General features: G+C 32.5%; 1 protein-coding gene across 2 annotated transcripts in view; it reads left to right on the top strand.

Moving 5' to 3' along the window:
* The window catches only part of osbpl5 (oxysterol binding protein-like 5), a 62,863-nt gene that overhangs the window by 13,726 nt on the left and 26,008 nt on the right, over positions 1 to 23,129 (top strand). For both annotated transcript variants that reach the window (XM_051099293.1, XM_051099294.1), the window contains exons 2-4: positions 15,977 to 16,133; positions 18,189 to 18,262; positions 21,767 to 21,847. In XM_051099293.1, the coding sequence (XP_050955250.1) occupies positions 15,998 to 16,133; positions 18,189 to 18,262; positions 21,767 to 21,847 (291 nt within the window). In that variant the 5' untranslated portion in view covers positions 15,977 to 15,997. The remainder of the gene's footprint in view (positions 1 to 15,976; positions 16,134 to 18,188; positions 18,263 to 21,766; positions 21,848 to 23,129) is intronic.

The raw sequence follows: 23,129 nt of genomic DNA, 5'->3' as shown, positions 1-23,129 counted from the left end.
CACTCTTATGTCGTTACAAACCTCCATGGTGAGTCAATGGGGTTCAATCAGTGTTGTCATTGTATGGAAAAAAATTAGAAATATTCTGAAATGATCTTAAGATGAAAGAACGTTTGCAATTACGTGAGTCGAGTAACTATCCCTTTAAGTAAAAGGAGGTCTGTAGGTCTCTTTTAACGTCCCAGATTTTCAAACTGATATTTTTGGATCACTTTTTAAACAAACTATCATTGTCTTTTCTATTGTAAGAATCTCTAATTGAATCATCACAGCTATCAGCTCACTCAAAAGGCCTCTACACAGGGTTGGCTCATTTAATGATAGTATAGTGAGCTATTATTTGACAAACTATCACTTTGTAATGTTTTAATGACCGTACTTTGGTGATGTTTTTTATAATTGGAAATGGGGAGAAACACCCCCATTTTATCATCAGTGTTGTTGTTATCAAGCAGCTCTGGCTTTTAACTGGCTTGTGGTTGCAAGCCAAAAATGACTCATGACTGATGTAACTGATTGTTAGATCATTAAAACACTGACTTCAACTATCCGTTTGACCTTATTCTTAGATAAAGGAATAGTTGACTCAAAAATTAAATACATTTGCTCACCCACATATTATTTCAAACCCATATGATTGACTTTCTTCTGAAGAACAAAGAATGAGATATTTAGTAGAATACTCAAGCTGCTCTTTTCCACACTCTAATTTTTTTTTTTTTTTTTTTTTTTTTTTTTGAAGGAGCAAATTTAGGAAGAAAATCAGTTTCAGAATCCCATGTTTAGCTGCATGAATATTTGTTAAAAAATTGTAATCATCATTGAATCAGTCATTCAAGAAATTCATTCACAAGCCCTGATTCACCTAGGAATGAAGCATGTGATGTATAGAGTGAATGTCTAACAAGACATTGACTCATTCTTTTAAGAGATTCATTCAAAAACGCTGATTCATCCAGTAATGAAACAAGTAAAGTCTTTATTAGCAAGACATTGAATCAGTCTTTTAAAAGATTCATTCAAAAGTGTTGATTCATCCAGTAACAAAACAAGTGAAGTCTTGATATCATTGAGTCATTGAATCATTCTTTCAAGAGATTTGTTTACCGACTGATTCATCCAGTAATAAAGCAAGAGAAATATTTGAGTGAGTCACTGCATCATTCTCTCAAGAGATTCATTTAAAAATGCTGATTCATCCAGTGATTAAACACGTGAAGTCTTTATGAGTGAGACACCGAATCATTTTTTTAAGACTCTTTTTTTTTTTTTTTTTTTCAAAATGCAGATTCAAGTGAAGTCTTTATTAGCGAGACATTCATTCATTCATTCTTTTAAGCGATTCATACAAAAACACTGATTCATCCAGTAATGAAGCAAGGGATGTCTCTATGAGTGAGTCATTGAATCTTTCTTTCAAGAGATTCATTCAAAAATGCTGATTCGTCCAGTAATGAAACAAGTGAAATCTTTATCAATGAGTCATTGAATCATTTTTTTCAGTAGATTTGTTCAAAAACACTGATTCATCCAGTAATGAATCAAGTGAAGTCTTTAGGAGTGGGTCATTGAATCATTTTATTTCGGTAGATTTGTTTTTCAAAAACACTGATTCTTCCAGTAATTAAATGATTGAAGTCTTTGAGTGAGTAATTAAATTATTCTTTCAAGAGATTCGTTCAAAAATGCTGATTCGTCCAGTAATGAAACAAGTTAAATCTTTGTTAGCAAGATGTTGAAACATTCTTTTAAGATATTCATTCAAAAACACTGATTCATCCAATAATGAAATAAGTGAAGTCTATATGAGCAAGAAATTGAATCATGCTTTCAAGAGATTTGTTAAAAAATGCTGATTCATCCAGTAATAAAACAAGTGAAGTCCTCACGAGTAAATCATTGAATCATTCTTTTAAGAGATCCATTCAAAGATTCATCCAGCAATGAAGCAAGTAAAGTCTTTATAAATGAGTCAGTGAATCATTTTTTTTTCAGTAGATTGTTTCAAAAACACTGATTCATCCAATAATGAAACAAGTGACTCTCTTTATGAGGGAGACACTGAATCATGCTTTCAAGTGATTTGTTAAAAAATGCTGATTCATTCGGTAATGAAATAAGTGAAGTCTTTATGAGCAAGAAATTGAATCATGCTTTCAAAAGATTTGTTAAAAAATGCTAAACAAGTGAGTCCTCATGAGTGAGTCATTGAATCATTCTTTTAAGAGATTCATTCAAAGATTCATCCAGCAATGAAGAAAGTAAAATCATTATGAGTGAGTCATTGAATCAATTATTCAAACGAGGGACCAGAGCAGGTGATTTGACGTCTCTGAGAGGAGCGAGACGTTTCTAGCTCATAATTCCACCTCCACTAATGTTTTAATTGAATGTCCGCCCACATGCATTTGCTCTTATCTACACTTGGAGCTACATTAGCGGTCTCTAAAACCAAATGACTGTGTTAATTTTTGCAGCCCAGAGCTGGTCTCTATTGACCATCATTCAGTCAATAACCTCAGAGGACATCAGGACAGAAATAGACATATGGCACTCTGGGAAAAGGACGGTAAAGGTCAATATCTTGATGTTTTTTCCATCACGTTGAAGACAATCATCAGTGATCACATCCATTAGCATTTGTCCTCTTTCAGGTCAGATTATAAACCATCACATTTGGGTAATCCATCTTCTGCTTTAACAGTCGAGCTGGTATTTGCAGGATTATTCTATCAGCACTTGCACATGTGCAAACCTCATATTAATCTAATGCTGCAGGAAGACTGTCCTTTTCTCTAGGAAGATCTGAAATTTGGTGTCAGTGCTGCGTGTGCACATACTCCCTTCTGACTCCATCAGAGGACAAGAATGTCTTATCGGTCTTTTGGCACTTTCATGAGCCTATTAGTGTCACCAAAACGTTAAGAAACAGATGCTGTTAGGAAATTCTATTAATGGGTCATATTTGAAAACTGTTTGAAAATATTTAAGCACATGTCCAGGTCATATTTCACATAAAACCAAAAGAAAAACAGAAAGAAAGACATTTTAATTTAATTTAATTTATTTTTAATTCTCAAACTAACATGTCCAAGTCACAATTTACCCCAAAACCAAAATAAGGAAAAATAATTTAATTTAATTTAATTTAATTTAATTTAATTCTCAAATGAATGTGGCCAGGTTATGTTTCACCCCAAAAGAAAAAGAAATAATTTAATTTAAAATGTAATTTATTTTAATTTAAAATTTAAATTAATTTAATTTAATTTAATTTAATTTAATTTAATTCTTAAACAAAGAGGGTTATATTTCACCCCAAAAGCAAAATAAATAATTTATTTTATTTTATTTTATTTTAATTTAATTTAATTTAATTTAATTTTCAAACTATTTAATTTAATATTTTAATTTCCAAACTGTTTAATTTGCTACTTAATTACTTAACACGTCCAGGTCATATTTCACCCCAAAAACAATAAGAAATAACAATTTAACTTAATTTCATTTTATTTCATTTCATTTCATTTCATTCTCAAACGTCAGATGTCCAGGTTGTATTTTACCCCAAAACCAAAAGAAATTTTAATTTAATTTAATTTAATTTAATTTTCAAATTAACATGTCCATGTCACAATTTACACCAAAGCCAAAAGAAATTATTTTATTTTATTTTATTTTATTTTTTAACTAACAAATAAATCATTATCTAAGATTTTTAGCATCTCCTGTGACATTATTCTATTATTTTATTCTTGAAATTGATTACTGAAAAATCAAAACAAACAAACCAATCAACAAACAAACAAGTAAGTTTGAAAAAAAATGCATGATGGTAATGAGAATTTGGAGAAGCTGTTTTTAATTGTCTTAATGTTACATTGGAAATTAAAATATAAAATTATATTGCAAAAAATAAAAAATAAAAATAAAAATAATATATATATATATATATATATATATATATATTAGGATTTTTGTCATTGTAACATTATTTTATTATTTTATTAATCAGTAATTATAACATAATAATGTTATAATATAACCATATAATATTTATTATTTATAAGCAAGGTATAAATGATAAAAGTCATCAGTGCAATAGAAACAGTCGTGGTTAGAAGCCATATTGTTTATTGATTTGTTATTTTATTTGCATTTTATCAACAATGTTGGAATGCACTGATAACATTCTCCGGAAGTATCCTGATAACTAAAGGTTACGGGAAATGGAGTGAATGAACTAAAACACTCCAGACTGTACCGAATGTACTGAGTGAAATGAAGGGTATTCGTCTCTATAATCCAGACATGTGTAATCAGATGTTGATTATGTGCAGCGCTGCCCTTGATTGTAATTAGTGCCGACGGGGCCGATAAGAAAGAAGGTGTAATTTCAGAAACCTCAAGAAACTGCAGAAATGAGGCTGTGTGGGGCGGCGGGAGAGGGAGGGAGGTCTTTTACGGAAGTCTTTAAATTTGCGTTCATCTGCGTTGACCTACATAAGACACATTAAAGTCTGTGTTAAATGGAGTGTGTGATGTGATGTAGGGTTATGATGGAAAGACACAACCGCTGCAACCTGCTCGAAATAGCACTGAGGTACAGACACGCCACCATTAGCTGGTCTCTAATGCATCACGCGCAAATGAATAAATAAAACTCCTAGACTAAAAGCTTTACCTCAGCAGTGGCCACAGTAGGCCTAGTTTCAAAACACAGCAAATATAAACTTCAGTCTTGAGTTGTTTTTCTCAAGAGAAAAGTTCACCCAAAAGTGAACATTTTGTAATTATTTGCTGTCCCTTGTGTCATTCCAAACCTGTTCCTCCAAACTTTCTATGGGTTGCAAAAGGAGAAATGTTAAGGAATGTACACTGTAAAGAAGTTGTAAACACAAATTTCTGGATTATTCAGTATTTCTACTTCAAAACTGTGAAATTTCAGGGGATATTGTTTCAACAATTGTTAAGACAAAACATTGTTAAAGTAATGTTTATGGAATGTTTTTAGAACAAATTTTTCATATACTTTCTCTTTTGTTATTGAAACAACATTTTCGGAACGTTCTTATTGTTGAACATTCTAAAGAACCTTTTTCTAGCCTTTAAATAACGTTATAATCACAAGAAGAAAACAGGACATTTTTACGTTCTTAAAATATTAAAATAAATGTTCAAGTAACATATTTTGGGTAAAATAAAATTAGTAGAATAATGTAAGAAACTTTTTTGTAACCTTTAAATAGCGAGATAATCATGACGAGATAGCTAGACATTTTAGAAACATTTCAAAACAAACATTTTAGAAACATTTCAAGGTTTTTATAACTTAAATTTGTTACCTGGGTAGAGGTTTTTAAACTTTAAAAAAGGTCAGAAATGTACCAGTTCGTGCATATTTCATATTTCAAGTCTTCTGAATCTGTGTTATACAGTAAGTGTGTGAGAAAAGACCAACTTTTTGTAACCTTTAAATAGCGTTATAATCACAAGAAGAAAACTGGACATTTTAACATTCTCAGAGGAATAAAATAATCATTCAAGTAATGTTAAATTTAGTGGGCGGTGTCAAGTGTCATATTACAAAATTTATGAAGGTATTTTACAGTCAAAACTTTTTTTAATTCTTGACAAAATGTCAAAATTGTCATTTTTATTTTTGATGGGGTAATATTGACAGAGATATTTAGACATTTTTGTCACAAATGCATCAAAAAAAAAAAAAAAAAAAAAAAATCATAAGTTTGCATGGCACCCAGTGGCTATTTATATTAGAACACCCTAAATAAAGTCTTACAGGAACCTCACCTTATAACAATTTAAGTAATGTTCAGAAATTGGGGGTGACACTTAAGGGGTTAAAAAAAGGTTAAAATTAACTTTATATTTTGGGTAAAAATAAAGTTACCAGAATAATGTAAGAAACTTTTCTGTAACCTTTAAATAACATTAAATAATCATGAAAAGATAGCTGGAAATTTTAAAATTTGTTTCTAAACAATAAAACAAAACATTCTTAAAGTAATGTTTATGGAACGTTCTTATAACTAATTTCATATTTGATATACATTCTCAAAACGTTCTACAGACAGTTTTTTCGGAACGTCCTTGTGATATTATTTGTAATTGTTGAATATTCTAAGGAACCTTTTTGTAACCTTAAAATAATGTTATAATCACAAGAAGAGAAATGGACATGTCAACATACTTAGAATATTAAAGTAAACGTTTAAGTAACGTTATATTTTGGGTAAAAAGAAGGCTAATGTAAAACAGTTTTTGCATCCTTTAAATAGAGTTATAATCACAAAAAGAAAACTGGACATTTTAACATTCTTGGAATAATAAAATAATCACTCAAGTAATGTTATATTTAGTGGGTGGTGTCAAGTGTCATATTACAAAATGTATTACAGTATTTTACAATCAAAACTTTTTTTATAATCTTGACAAAATACATATCGTTGAAAAGGTCTGAGTCTCAGGGGTTCATATTTGGTGGTATCATTTTGTGATAGGAGTAATATTGACAGAGAAATTTAGACAAAATAATTCAATGGAATTTGCATGTTGCCCAGTGGCTATTTGTGGTATAACACCCTAAATAAAAACTTACAGGAACCTCTTTTTTTTTTTTATATCAACTTCAAATTTGGAACATAATCTATTTAGACACAAGGCTTTAATTTTATAGCAATTTTGGATTCCAAAATATTATGCAAAATATTTATTTTATATAAAATTTAAAACTTGTGCATGTTTAAAAAGAGTCCAACGTTATGTCTATATTCCAAAGCGTTCATGAATTATAACAATTTAAGTTCAGATGCACTTTCACGTCTATGTTCAAAAATGAGGCGTGACACTTAAAGTAAAATAACATTCTGAAAGTAATATTTATGGAATGTTCTTACAACTAATTTCTGATTTGATATACGTTCTCAAAATGTTCTTCAAACAATATTTTTGGAACGTCCTTATGATGTTATTTGTAATTATTAAACATTCTAAGAACTTTTTGTAACCTTTAAATAACATTATAATCACAAGAATAAAACTGAACATTTGAACATTCTTAGAATATTAAAATAAACGTTCAAGTAGTATTTAGGGTAAAAATAAAGTTAGTACGATGTAAGAAACTTTTTTTATAACCTTTAAATAACGTTATAATCACAGCAAGAAAACGTTCAAAACAATGTTCCCGCAATGTTTTTATAACCTAAATTTGTTACCTGTGTAGAGCTTTTAAACTTAAAAAAGGACATAAAAGTATCACTGAAGTAGTTAATGTGATCATATTTCATGTCTTCTGAAGCTGAGTGATAAGTTTGTGTGGGAAAAGCCAAATTTAAAGGGATGGTACATCCAAATATTTACGTTCTGTCCTCACATTATTTACTTCTGTTGTCATTTGCTGTTCTAAATCTGTATGGGATTCTGTTTTCTGTTGAGAGGATGTTTTGAAATTTGTTGGTAACCAGTAGCCATTTATTTCCATACTATGGAAGTCGGTGGATATCATTAACTGTTTAGATACCACCAAAATAAATTTTGTGTTTAATAGAAGAAAAAAACTCATAGAAGTTAGGAACAACTTTAGTGTGAGTAAATGATGACAGAGTGTTAGTTAGAGTAATGATGTCTCATTTTTTTTGAGTCAGTTCTGTTCAGTGAATCAGAACCTGAATGATTCATTCAGACTGATGCAATTCTGAAATCCAGTTGACTCAAACCAAAGAAATTATTTTACGGTTTGAAACAACAGGAAGGCTAAATAATGACAGACTTTTGTGGAACTATTCTATTTTTTAAGTCAACTATTCTTTTAATAATTTCCAAACTTGTCTTTGTTTCCAGACTTCTTAAGGATACTTTGTCCAGGCGCTTTGGCAGTTTAGTCACAGCGGTCAAGGGTTACCCTGGCCTTCAAAAACAACATTTGCTCAGTCCCTTTAGTGCTTGTGTCCCTGAATAGCACCCAATCAAGCCTCTCAAGGAACTGTAATTGCTGCTTCTCAGACAAGAAAGTAGGACTGAGCACTGCCAGCCCCCAGGATGAAGGTACAAGCTAGCCCTTAGTGACCTTGTTATTGGTCACGGTCGCCCACGAGGCAGAACACATCATTAGTGGAGCTGAGAGCGCGGAGGCCATGCTGTCAGTCTATTTAAAGAGAGTGCTCAGTGGGAAGCCAGTGTTTTTAGACTTTCCCCATGTGAGGGTCTGAAAATACCACCCTGATCTCCTTTTAGCACACTTGAGAACCTTCAGACTTAAACTTCAGTCACACTTGACCACTTACATGAAGGTGTCGCCTTTATTTTTGCTATGAACTGAAGCAGTGTCAAGTCAAAAGCCAGTTTAACCAGTTTAAAATCATGAGTTTTAGTTGTTTTTGTTGTAAGAAATCCAATACCTTGCTCTAGTTGTTTAAAACCGTTTGCAACATAAAAAAAGGCAGTGTTATTTTTGGCCAAGTCAGCCTAAAACCTGGGCTGCAGCTTATGATTATTTTAGGAATTGATTAATCAGTCAGTTATTTTCCAATTAATCGAATTAAAAAGCCTTTTTTTTCTGTATTTTATGCTTTATATTACGCACTTCAAAGAAACTCATATAGTTTAATGCCGATGGGCTTATCATATGCTCATGATTTTCCATGCACAGCACATAGATGTGATTAATCGATACTCAAACTCACTATCAAATATCTTTATTATCGATAATTGTGGATTTTGTTGCAACTCTACATGAAACACAACTTGCATTTTCCTTGTGATGTGACTTTCAGAATACAAATGTATTGATAATTTACTCACCCCTGTGTCATCCAAGATGTTCATGTCTTTCTTTCTTCACAAAGTTTTTGAGGAAAACATTCCAGGATTTTTCTCCATATAGTGGATTTCAGTGGTGGCCAATGAGTTGATAGTCCAAATTGCAGTTTCAATGCAGCTTTAAAGGGCTCTACACGATCCCAGCTGAGGAATAAGGGTTTTATCCAGCTAAACGCTCCGTAATTTTCCAAAAAAATTACAATTTATATACTTTTTAACCACAAATGCTGGCCCTGCACTAGCTCTGCGATGCGCATGCATCCTTAGTTCTTTTCGACTGACGAAAGAAAGACATAGACATCTTGGATGACATGGGGTTGAGTAAATTATCAGGATTTATGTTCATTTTTTTTTTTTTCTGAAAGTAAAATCCTTTAAAAGGGGGTATTCCGTGACAACAAAGTAATTTTTCCATCTTGAATAACGGATTATGAAAACTAGGTGTTACATAGGTCAATATATTGTTGATGCAATTTTTTGTCCTATCCATTATTTTATTTAAAAATGCAGTTCATACATAGTGACTTGAAAACACTTATTATATAATGAACATGTTTTAATTTCTGTATTAGAACTCATTTAGCTGTTTTTTGGGACGCATGAAGTGTCAGGGTGGTGTGACTGTCCTTAAAAAGCCCTATTAAAAGAATGAAATTCTTGAAAATAAAACTCTTTGGCATAATCTCTTAGAATTCATTTCTTCACAAAAGAGATATTTTCACTGATTATGAATATTTAAAAAATGTCATGTGGTGCGACCAACTCGCAGAACCCCTACAGACCCTTGCGACTGTTTGTTAAGCTCAATAAGTCTCTTAACTTTGGTGTTTTAATTTAAAGTGATATTTTAAGATCAGATCAGGGTGTATGTCATGTGGTATGACTCTCTAAAAGGTTAATGATAATTATAAATTAATATATAAAAATGGGGTAGAAAAAGTAATGGATTAGAGTGATGTCAACTGAAAAAGTAAGTTGCTTCATAGGCACATCAAGCTACGTACATTTTGAAAAAAACTGTACATTTGAAATAACATGCACCAATTAATCATGCATGATAAGATCAGGAATGTGTATTAAAGGATTAGTTCAGTTCCAGAATAAAAACCCGTTGGCTCTGGTTGAAGTCCACTATATGGGGAAAGATCTGTTTTTCATGTTGACTTTACTGTCAAAGTAGCATTGACATTCCCTTCACTATTTAACCAACCATTAAATCTATTTGTACATCACAAGGTCTCCATCCTATATTTATGTTTCATGCAGTCCCATGTGTTTTTTTCTGCTTGAGTGGCAGCTCCGGTTGCACCTCATGCAGCTAAAGCCCTGTATAATGGAAATGAGGTCACCACGCGATGTATGTCAGGGACCTTGTCTCGTGAGATACGCTATGCTCTGTCTGCTGCTGTGCTGCCAACATCAGTAAATAGGTCATTTGGCCAGGCCTTAAATCCAGTGCTAGGAGTTGGATTAAAAGCCCAGTAAGGGTGGAGATTAGCTGGACCCTGCAAGCGTGAAGTCTGCCCAGACACCGGTGGTCCATTGATTCACAAACAGACCTTCACTCAACTGTCAAAAAGGATTTGGTCACAAAGCAAATGGATATTGGATGGGTGAAAACGTGGGGTTAAAATGGGTTCACTTAAAGCTAGCTCTGAGGCAGCTAGTCCACCATGTTTTCTCACTGACTGGCTCAGAGAAAATCCATAGTTTCTTTAGGATTTTGTTGGTGGCATTTGAGTGTGTTCAAAAAACCTTGATGCAAGTAGGCCAATACCGTACAAGAGTATAAGAGCGCTAAGACATGTTGTAGCATTTGGATATATTAATAGCATCAGTGATTTAGAAAAAGAATGCAATGTTGTTAGGTTTTATTAATTTCTACAAATCAGATCTTCACATTTCTGGGATATGTGGTGAATGGAAACTACAACAAATACAGTAGTCAACACTTAAAGTGAATCAAAAAAGTTCATCAATGTTGTCCTAAGACAAGAACGGGTATTGTTCTGACTTTAGGACAACTCTGATCAATGGTTTTGATCCACTTCAAATGTTGACTACTGTATTTATTCATTTATTTGTGTTCAAGTATGCTTCAATAGAAAAAGAAAAAATACATTAACGCAATACATAAACTTTCCAAAAATGTAAGTTAAATTTATCGTCACTCCCTTAGCTTTTTGTGTTAACATCCACAAAGCAGCGTTAAATCTTGGGTGCCAAGTTGGTGAACTTTTCTTTTTTTTTTTTTTTTTTTTTTACTCTACACGGGTTAAAGTTTTGACATATTACGTATATTTGACTTAAATGCTTGCATTAAAATATTTATAATCCACAAATGATAAAACTATGTTAGATGTTACATTTTGTGAAGAAGGGCCACTGGTTGGGAGCCTTTGAGATGTGTTTGTGGTTTTCAGTTAGCATAATATTGACTGTAAAGGTATGGGATTTTAATATTTTGAGTTTTGATAATTGGTATATGGTCAGTGCTGCTTTTGGGCTGTTTTTAATTGGCCATTGGGCTAGTTTTACTATGCAGACCTGGCAACCCTAGTTAACCAATCTTCTAAAATGTAATGTCATGGTAATATAACACAAATTGTAGGGTTATAGATGTCCATTTCATTTTTAAAAATGAAAATAAAACAGGAGAGAAAAGGGAATCCATGTATGTGTTTTACAAGAATGGAAAAAGATTGATTTAAATATAAATATGTCAAATAATAACATTTGAGCAACAATCCCAGCCTTAGATTTAAGAAACTAGGCTCCCTGGTTGAAAATATTTTGCTAACGTACTGACCGCAATACAGAACTGCATTGGTGCAAAAGTTTTGGCACTCCCAGTATCTAACTTCACTGGAAATTTTACACCGAGATCCATTCAGTTGTCATAGCTGTGCAAGCTTCGTCAACCTCTCTCAGGATTTAGTCTCTTTGCTGGCTTTGTTAAGAAGCGATTAAAGATGTCAGCTGCCAGGATAAAGGGTTGTTTTCTTCTGAAGTCTCAGTAGGGAGTGTTTTGAAGCTGCTGTGGAGTGCCAGACCTTAAATCAGAGTTGCCGGGTCACAGGAGGACGATGGTTAGACTGCGCCGACAGTGGCTTGGCATTGCTCTCGTGGTTCTGCTCAGTTTTTCTACTATTCATTTACTCAGCTCTGTTAAAAGATTACTGTAGGAGATCATAGTGCAAGCATGCAGGGTCAAAACCCTCATCAACATCACAATGGCTGCCAGTTATGAATGGAAACATCTAAACAATGGGTATATGCTGTTTGCGTGAAACAAGCTCACACAGAAAGAGCTTTATGTTACAGTTTTGGTCTGTAAATATGGAACCTCCAAGAGTGTCACCAAAAATGAATGGCTTGTCTGTAAAACTTTGAGCTGTTTTTGTGTGAATAATGGCAGCGTATTATTTCCCTGGCACTTTTATTGCACGCCACCACTGGATTTCTTATACGCCAGCTCCTAATAATGCGCTTGCTCGTCTCAATCTAAAATTGAGTGTGACATTTTGTTAAATTTAGAATTGCAATCATTATTACCCGTGCCCGTTTCGGTGTAGGAAGTGTCAAATCAATAAATGAGCTTTTGAAATGCTTAATAAGACCATGAAATGCCACATGCTTCATCAGCCGGGCCTTTAAGCCGCACACAAAGAGATTCACAAAGTCTTCATTTAACATTAGAAACATGTTTGTTTTGTATTCATGCTCATTTCATATGGTTTTGATTTAATTACATTTCAGAACTCTACAAATGCCATCTGGTGTAACCACGAAGTTAAATATTTTATCCTGGAATACATTTGAGTCTAAACTGTCTTTCTCTAAAATTTTCTAAAATGTTTTAAAATGTATTTTGCAAGACGTTTTTTGTGCAAATATCATAGATTATTATTTATTAGAAATTATTGTTTTGGGGAGTTGCATTGAGTTGACTTAAAGATCTTGACACATTAAATGCTAGTGATTGCTGGGTGTAAAATATAGCTTTGTTGGTTGCATTAAAAGTTTATTTTTAGAATAAATACATACATTTTCTGCATGTTGGTGGACAGTGTTTATATTTTATAAGCAGTTTTATTGGAAAAAAGTGATTTAATTTGTCAAATAGTAATAAAATATTGTGCCAAACTACTTTAAGATTTCATAAATTTATTTTTTAATACATTTCTTTCTTATTATTATGAGGACAGCTGTGTTGCCTTTACATTTTTAACTTTATGCTCCCAAAAATATTACATTAAGTTTTAATGCATAATCTAAAAACATGCTCATCATTGAAAATGTATACAGAAGTCATTGTACAGTATGTGTCAACTGCATTTTTAGTGTATTTCTTTATAATAAATTAATAGATCGAACTAAAATCACATCACAGCATGTGCGCTCCAAGACTTCTAGAGTCATTCAGGATGTTTTATGTGAGAATTGTTTTTTAAATTTTGGAGGGTGACGGCACTGGTCCTCATTCATTTCCATGTTATGGAAAAGAGCAGCCAGGATATTCTTAAAAAAAAAAATGGAATGGTTCCATGGAAGAAAGTCAAAGTGGAAAAAATTGCACATTTTGCATTGAGATCTGTTTTGTAATTCTCTTGTTTTTTCTTTCTTCGTTCTTCATTCTTTTTGCAGGTGTTATTTTTGTTTTGTCTATTCAGGATGTGTTTACGTCTCTCTGGCAGTCATAGTCTTGTAAACAGAGCAAACTGAACAGCAGCCAGATGCACGGCCAATTGAATCCACCCGCCCTGCCCTCCAGCTGTGGTTCTGAGCTGCGATTGGTTGCAGTGACTGCCTGGCCACATGCAGGGTGGGGTTCATTACGCTGCAGAGCTCTAGTGAGAGACAGAGAGGTGCGGGGTTTGTAACTGTGCACCTTATAGACGGCGGCTCCCACACCCCCCTCAGACCCACACTGCAGCAGAAAGACTATTTTTAGCTCCTTTTCATGAGAAGGAATGATGCTGGGAATTTGATTCAGATGCTCTGCAACTAAACACCCATGTTGCTTAGATTTGCTCCTTTGATTAGTGTCATATTATGTAACATAAAGCCTTTGATTTTGCAACCCTACATTTCAAACCAGAATATCTAAAGAATGCATCTAGCTAATTAGGTAAATTATGTAGTTTTGAAGGTTTAAAATATTTAAATATAAAGAGATAACTGATAGATGTATGTGCGATGGACAGATGGAAGTTGGATGAATGGATAGATAAATGGATGGGTGGATTTTAGATGGATGGATGGATAGATAAATGGATGGACAGATGGATGAATGTTTGGACGGATGGATGGATGGATGTGCGGACGGATGGATAGATAAATGGATGGACGGACAGATGATGGATAAATGGATGGATAGACAATCGATGGATAAATGGATGGATGGATGGATGGATGGATGGATGGATAGATGGACAGACCAACAGACAGATGAATGGATGGATGGCTAGATGTTGGATGGATAGATAATTGGATGGACAGACGGATGGATGGATCTTGGATGAATGGATGGATGGTGGGATAAATCGATGGATGAATGGATGGATGGTGGGAAAAAACGATGGATGAATGGATGGATGGTGGGATAAAACGATGGATGGATGGACAGTTGGTTAAATAGATAAATGGATGGATGGATGGTTGGATAAATGAATAGATAGATAAATGGATAGATGGATGGATAGATAAATAGATGGATGGACAGATGATGGATGGATGGATGGTTGGATAAATGAATAGATAGATAAATGGATGGATGGATAGATAAATAGATGGATGGACAGATGATGGATGGATGGATGGTTGGATAAATGAATAGATAGAGAAATGGATGGATGGATGGACAATGGATGGATAGATGGACAAAGGATGGATGGATGGATGGACGGATGGATGGATAGATAAATGGATGGACGGACAGATGATGGATAAATGGATGGATGGACAATCGATGGATAAATAAATGGATGGATGGATAGATTGACAATTAATGGATAGATGAATAAATGGATGGATGGATGTTGGATAGATAGATAGATAGATAAATGGATGGATGGATGGACGGACCAACGGATGGATGGATGTTGGATTGATAGATAATTGGATGGATGGACAGATGGATGGATGGATGGTAGGATAAATGGATGGATGGATGGATGGACAGTTGGATAAATTGATGGATGGATGGACAGTTGGATGAATAGATGGAGGATGGATGGATGGATGGACAATGGATTTATGAATAGACAATGGATAGATAATAGAATGGATGGATGGTGGGATAAATCCATGGATGGATGGACAGTTGGATGAATAGATAAAATGGATGGATGGATGGATGGATGGATGGATGGATGGATGGATAAAAACCTTGCAGTAAGTCATTTGATTTGATTTTTTTTTTTTTAAATTAATGTTTTTTTAGTAAAGAACTGATTCAGACTTAAAGGTTCATGAGTCTTTGAACTAATCCTTAAAAGAATAGGCTCATAAGAGTCATTTGCTAGTACAACATAATAGAAAGTTGTATTAATTGACTGATGAATAGATAGTGGGTTAGATCATTGGATGGATGGAATCATTTTTGAATGATTGATTATAATAATACGCTTATGAGAGTCATTTGAGACAACATAATAGAAAGTAGGAAGAATGGATAGATAAATAGATATATGGATAAATATATAAGTGGATAGGTGGATGGACAGATAGAGATAAATGGATAGATGGATAAAAAGTGGGTGGATGATAGATTATTTTCTATACCATTTTTTTGTCTCTTTAGAATCAGTTCAGTCTGCAAACTCACATTTACAGAGTTCGACAATATATTTATATTCTCTCAGCTGCTTTTCTCATTTAGCATCAGTTTTTTATGTTGCATAAGCTTTCTGGAAGCATTTTCATCCAAGTTGGCGCAGACACATGCATTCACTTACACACACCCACTTTGCTTTGCTGATTATATATTACCTCTGTAAGGACAAGGACTGCATAACATTGCTGCATTAGCGTTACTCTCTCTCTCTCTGAGTGTGTGTGTGTGATGATCCATTAGTATTTCAGCGCATTATGCTGCTACAAACTATATTGACATTCCTTGTTTCTGCTCCAGGTGGACAGACTGGCCGGCACAATGAAGGAGGAGAACTTGTTCCGCAGACGGTTCTCTCTCTGTCCCACAGCGACGTCCCCTCCCAAGATTGACCCGCGTATGCTTACCCGCAACCTGTCCTATGGGGGAGACAATGAGCTGTACCCACTCAGCCCAGGTATCCATTCAATTCCTGAATGTGTGAAAGCATTATGACAATTATCGTGATATTTCAAAAATGACATATCGTTATCTTGTTTAGGGGTGCCACGATATATTTGAATTGACGATTATTGTGATATTTCAAAAACAAAATATTAATATGTTAATTAGGGGTGTCACAATATACTGGTATTGTCGATTTTTAAATATTTTAAAAATTAAATATCATTATCGTTTTAATTAGGGGTGTCGCAATATACTGGTATTGACGATTACTGTGATATTTCAGAAATTAAATATTGTTACCGTGTTAAATTAGGATGTCACAAAAAATGAAATATTGTTATTGTGTTAATTTGGGGTGTCGCAGTATGCTAGTATTGATGATTATTGTGATTTTTCAAAAATGAAATATCTTTATTGTTTTAATTAGGGGTGTTGTGATATACTGGTAAACACAATTATCATGATATTTAAAAAATGAAATATCATTACTGTGTTAATTAGGAGTATCAAGATATACTGATATTGAAGGTTACTGTGATATAAAAAAAAATAGGGTGTCAGAATATGCTGACGATTATTGAATATTTAAAAAATGAAATATCGTTATTGCCTTATTTAGAGGTGTTTCGATATACTGGTATTGATGATTATTATGATATTTCAAAAATGAAATATTGTTATTATGTTAATTGGGAGTATCAATGTACCATATTGACGATTATCATGATATTTTAAAAATGAAATATTGTTACTGTGTTAATTAGGGGTGTCGCAATATGCTGGTATTGACGATTATCGTGATATTTCAAAATTAAATATCATTATTATGTTAATTAGGAATATCAAGATGTACCGTATTAATGGTTATCGTGATATTTTAAGATAATTAAATTGCGTTTTTGTGACAGTTAGGGGTGTCGTGTGACGATTATCATGATATTTTAAAAATTAAATATTGTTACCATGTTAATTAGGGGTGTCATGATTAGGGGTATTGACGATTATCATGATATTTCAAAAATGAAATATCATTATTATGTTAATTAGGGGTGTGTCGATATAATGCCATTGACGGTTAACGTGATATGTCAAAAAGGAAATATTATCGCGTTAATTAGGAATGTCAACATATACCTGTATTGGCGGTTATCGTGATATTTTAAAAAATGAAATGCCATTTTTGTGTGAATTAGGGGTGTCATGATATACCGGTATTGACGATTATCATGATATTTTAAAAATTAAATATTGTTACCGTGTTAATTAGGGGTGTCACAATATGCTGGTATTGACGATTTTTGGATATTTCAAAAATTAAATATTGTTACGTTAATTAGGAATATCAAGATGTACCGTATTGACGGTTATCCTGATATTTAAAAAAATTAATTGGCATTTTTGTGTTAATTAGGGGTGTCATGATATACCGGTATTGACGATTGTCGCAATATTTCTAAAATGAAATGTCGTTGTCATGTTAATTAGGGGTGTCACATTATTTGCTTGTCAACTGATGACGTAATCCGCCCAATGAATGCTGTTTCCGGGTCCAAGCCTCAACGTATTTCACTTGAGAATACTGTCTATATATATGAGCACTTTTTATTCATATTAAACATTTAAGCGAAACGTTTTCAAACTTATGGTGTACACTACAGTTTCCATGCTCACAGCGTCTCAAACACACACAAAATATATATTTTTTTATTTTCATTGTCTGGCTATCAGGGATTGTGGTATGGCGTTTTTTTTTTTTTTTTTTTTTTTTTGATAATGTTATATCACATTGTGAGTGTATATTAGGACCGTTTGTTGTTTTCTTGTGGCATCTGTTAGAGTGTTTGGATATGGAAGCGGTGACTCGTGACAAGCGAATACTGGTATTTCAAAAATGAAATATAGTTATTGTGTTAATTAGGGGTGTCATGATATGCTGGTATTGACATGATAATTATTATTGTGCCACAAACATATATCCATGATTTGTTGATATTTATATTAATGCTGTGTTTGTGTACTGGTGTGGGTGTGTGTGCGCGTGCGTGTTCATGTGTGTGTTCTGCAGGTAATGAAACGGAGAGGAATGGTTTGCCTTTACTGAGGGACGAGGTCAGTCCGGTCCGCTCGCCCAGCAGCGCGGTGCGTTCAGCTTCCTGTTGACTGCATGCATGAAATATGATGCCATTATAATACAGATGGGAAAGAGAATAGCCTGTACCTACTAACTGCTTACAAGTTAATCTTTCACCCGAGTGTTTATTCTGAATGCTGCTAAATGAAAGATTAAAGGATTCACTAAACCTCTGCAAATGTAGAGGAAGTGAAATGACCTGCAATTAGTGCATGTCAGAACTCAACCAATCACAGTGTCCGGTATGCATTTCACTCTCCAAACCGTTTTCTGTGCGCTAAAAGCTTTTAGTAAATCAGAGCTCATGTCTCAGGCACGTATAAAGCGCATCTGTCCATATCATGTGGTTTTAATGGGTGAATATACAGTAAAAGCCTTCATTCATTCGCCCATATGAGACATTAAACTATAAGAAACAAAGATCTAATGCAGCATTAATGCATGTTGTCTGCTTAAATCTAAAAAAGAAGCTTTTAGCATTGCAGCTGAAGTTAACAACTATTGTACTAATGGATCTGTGGATAATTTATATTTTATATATATATATATATATATATATATATATTGTCATAATGTAATTATTATTGTACTATTTTTGACATTTAGGCCATTTTTTCATTTATAGTTTTACTAAATCTATAGTTTTTAAGTGATTTTACAATAAAACAACACATGGTCATAATGTGATACTTTAAAATTGAACTAAAATAAAGTTATGTTATTGCAAACCGAATACAATAAGGTGGTAGTTTTGCAAGAAGGTGGAGACAGTTCTGTTCATAACAGTAGATGGCTGATGGGAAAAGTGACAGGTACAAGAAAATTAGTGGGAAAAAAGTAAACACACACTAAATGAGATGCAGAGAGATATCATGGAAAATAAAGAGACTGACAAGGAAAATGGAAATGAAGGTGCAGTTCAAGAGAGAACCTTTAATTATTTTGTTTAATTATTAGGTTTTTATTAGGTTTTAAACCTTTTTCTAAATGTAATAGCCATACCAAAAATAGGTGGTTTCAGAAATTGTTGTGGGTGTATGGGATGGCCTGGATGAGTGTGAGATGCCAACGGCCTGAAATTTTGTCCCAGTCCTGCCCTGTTCTATTTGGTGGTTATTCAGCCTTGATAAATTCATTAGCTAACAAAATGTTAAATGTAAATTATTTTGTATTAATGTGTCAATATGACTTGAGGTCCAGTTACCAGCGTGACACTAAAACAGGTAGTAGTAATGGGTTCTTTTTACTTAAGTACATGTCTGAGCTCATACTTCTTAACCTTAACTTGAGTAAGAAAGTGTAGTCTGTACTTCTGCTTTTACCAGAGTATTTTTAAACCTGATTATCTGTACTTCTACTTGAGTAAAGGATGTGTGTACTTTTGCCATCTCTGTATGCAGTTTACACCAGATATATATTGGTTCAAAATATCACTTTTTGGTCCACTTGATCTGTAATTGGTATCGGCCCTGAAAAATGGTTTACCTCTAATTAAATATATATATATACATTATATATATATATATATATATATATATATATATATATATATATATATATATATATAACTGGACCTCAAGTCATATTGACACATTAATACAAAATAATTTACATTTAAAATTTTGTTAGCTAATGAATGTATCAAGGCCGAACAACCAGCTAAATTACTACTGTAACTTTACAGTGTTTTGAGTAATTGTAATTTAGTTTAGTTTAGTTTACAGTAGCCTATTAATAATCCTCTGGCAGAGTTGTTAGCAGTTAGTAAACAAAGTAAACAAAGACAAAACCACAGTAGCCTATTTACAGATTAAACTGACCTCCACTTGAAGTCCTGCTCAATAGTTTTGCCTCCCATATCCGCTGCATTCCACAGAAACCGTTTGGTGGAGACGCCGAATCGCGATGCCAGTACAGACTAACCGATTCATGATTTAGAGATTCGTAATCGAATGGTGATCCACCAAATGTAGATTAAAACTAAAGTAATGAGCCTGTTTTGAAAATGTAAGAAGTAGAAAGTACAGATATTTGTGAAAAAAATGTAAGGAGTAAAAGTAAAAAGTAGTCAGAAAAATAAATAGTGAAGTAAAGTACTGATACCGGAAAAATCTACTTAAGTACAGTAACAATGTATTTGTACTTAGCTACTTCCCATCTGTGATTGCATATAATAAAGGTTCTGACAAAAAAAATAAAAAATTCATTAGATGCTACAAAATTATTTTATCGGCAAATCGGTTTTGAAAATGACCGGTTAACCATAAAAATGCGTGTGTATATATATATATATATATATATATATATATATATATATATATATATATATATATATAATATATATATTAGGGGTCAAGGTCAACTGATATGTGTATTACAGATCAAGTGGACTAATAACCGATATTTTAAACCAATATATAATAACCGATATTTTGAACCAATATATGTCTGGTTTAAAATTAATGTTAAAATTAAGAATGGCAGGGGCTCTGACAAAAATTCTTTAAAAGTGCTTTTTATTATTTTATCAACAAATTTTTAAAATGACTGATACCGTCAGCCATAAAAACGCTTAATATCGGTGCCGATAATTGATCATGCCGATAATCATCAACCCCTAATATACATTATATCAATCTATATTTTTTGTCTATAAAAATTACAATTTGAAGTGATTTTCAATTATCACATTTTTACACATACATGATCTTAATAAAAATAGAATAATCAATAATTCATTCATATGTAATCTTCACATTTAAATAACGGAACTATGTAACTATTAATGAACTACTAACATTTTTAGATATATGATTTTAATGACAATATTTTTTAACAATGACATTTAATTGCTTTTGCTAAATTAAATGCTAACATTATATAAATATAGCAATAAAATGCATAGTAAATGCATTTTTTCTTTGATAAAAATGCTTTTTTTCCGATTTTAAAATTCAGTTTTTTGCTGTAACAAAGAGTCTGATAATTAATAATGAAATTTACAGTCAATGATCTTCATTATTGATTTTATTGATTGTTTGTTGTAGCAAAATAGCCTTAAAGTTGTTTTTCCCACTGACTCTGCTGTTACATGATCTAGTTTAGAGGTTAATTTGGGTCTAAGAGGAAAGCTGTCTTCTCCATATTTTGGTCTGATCTTCAACTGACACCCACAGCTGACCAAACAAACCTGCTGCATTTCACCTGCTGCCTTTTGCTCTTAGTGTGAAAGAGTTGTGGCCGAACGTAGCTTTGTTTACTTTACAATTACTGTATTAATATAATTACACTAACATAATATAATTATATTCTTAACATAATTATTATAGTGGGCCTTTCTAGAGTCATCCCATTTGAAATGAAACAGGATGTCTTCAAATGTCATCACGTCACATCATATTTAGCCCGGGATTCTGTATGAAGAAAGCTAACAGGATGAGTTTTGACTTAAAATGAAAGTTAAATGGATTTTTTCTGGGGTTTTCTGTTTTGCCGTCTCTTTTCTGATACAGTCGGAATCCAGGATGTTTATCGGTTTGGAGAAGGAGTCTTCCTCGCCCACGGAGAAGCTGGCAAGGAAAGAATCGCTTAAGGTACGATGTGCTTCCCACTCCAGGCACAGTTCCTGACCCAGTTTCTCCAAACAGCAGCTCGTTCACGGTGTCAGTCAACAGGTGGACGGCACTGAGCCTGCGTACAGGCGCTTCCTCTACCAGAGGAAATACTTTAAATATTTATTCAAATATGTATTCCAGCTTTTCATCTGTTTTAATTTTTCTGACTTTGAACAGCTATAAATTTCATCTAATCAGACTTTGCATGCATAAACGGTCTGTGGGTAATAACAGTCTGTGTCATTTAGGGATGTATGTTGCTAAAATAGCTTTTAAATTTGCAGTATTCAAAACCTCAGCTTCCTTGTTTGCGACAGATAATTAAATTTTCACAGAAATATCCCAGTCCTCATGGGAAACACATTTGCTTCAAGGACCCATATATTGTGTCATAAAAATGTTTTTGGTATTTGATATTAATTGATTTTTTGTTTGTTTATTTCTTCTTCTTATTTGTTTGTAAAACCTTTAAAAAACCTTCATCTAATAAACAACTCATCTTGTGCAGTGTTATTATTGTTAACCAAAATGATTATAAAATAAAAACCAATATTAACCAATATTTATTTAAATATTTTTTTATCAACAAATATATAAAAAAATATTAGAAATTAGACATTAATTAGAAATTCTAAATGAAATAAAATAAATTTAAGTACTAAAATTACTAAACTAAAAACTTAAATAAAAATAAATAAAAATAAAAATGAACCAAGGAACTAAAAAAGATCACACTGAAAATATAAAATGCTATTTCAAAGTATGAATAAATACTGTAAGTAGTGTAAATAATATTAAAATAACAGTGTTTGTCACATAAAATTTGGTAATGGATTTTATACATTTAAAAACACTTCCTACAGTCACATTTAAATAGATTCATGTTATAAATTCAGTAAACTTCTAAAATTACTAAAGTGAAAACTGAAATAAAAATATTGAATAAAATAAAATAAAATAAAAAAATGACCAATGCACATAACAAAATAAATAAAACAAAATTAAACTGAAATTAAAACAGTAAATATGTTATTTCAAAATAATAATAAATACTGTAATTAATGTAAATAACTTAAAATGACACTATTTTTAAGTGAAAATTTGGTAAACCTTAACATTTGGAAATTAATTAAAAATTCTAAATGAAATAAATTTAAGTCCTAATATTACTGGCAAAAAAAAAATAAATATAAAAATAAAAACTTCACAAGCACATAACAAAAAAACTAAAACAAAATAAAATTGAAATTAAAATTAAAAT

Source organism: Labeo rohita, chromosome 25 (assembly GCF_022985175.1).
Source record: "Labeo rohita strain BAU-BD-2019 chromosome 25, IGBB_LRoh.1.0, whole genome shotgun sequence".
Classification (NCBI taxonomy): domain Eukaryota; kingdom Metazoa; phylum Chordata; class Actinopteri; order Cypriniformes; family Cyprinidae; genus Labeo; species Labeo rohita.
This window is presented reverse-complemented; position numbering and strand designations above follow the sequence as displayed.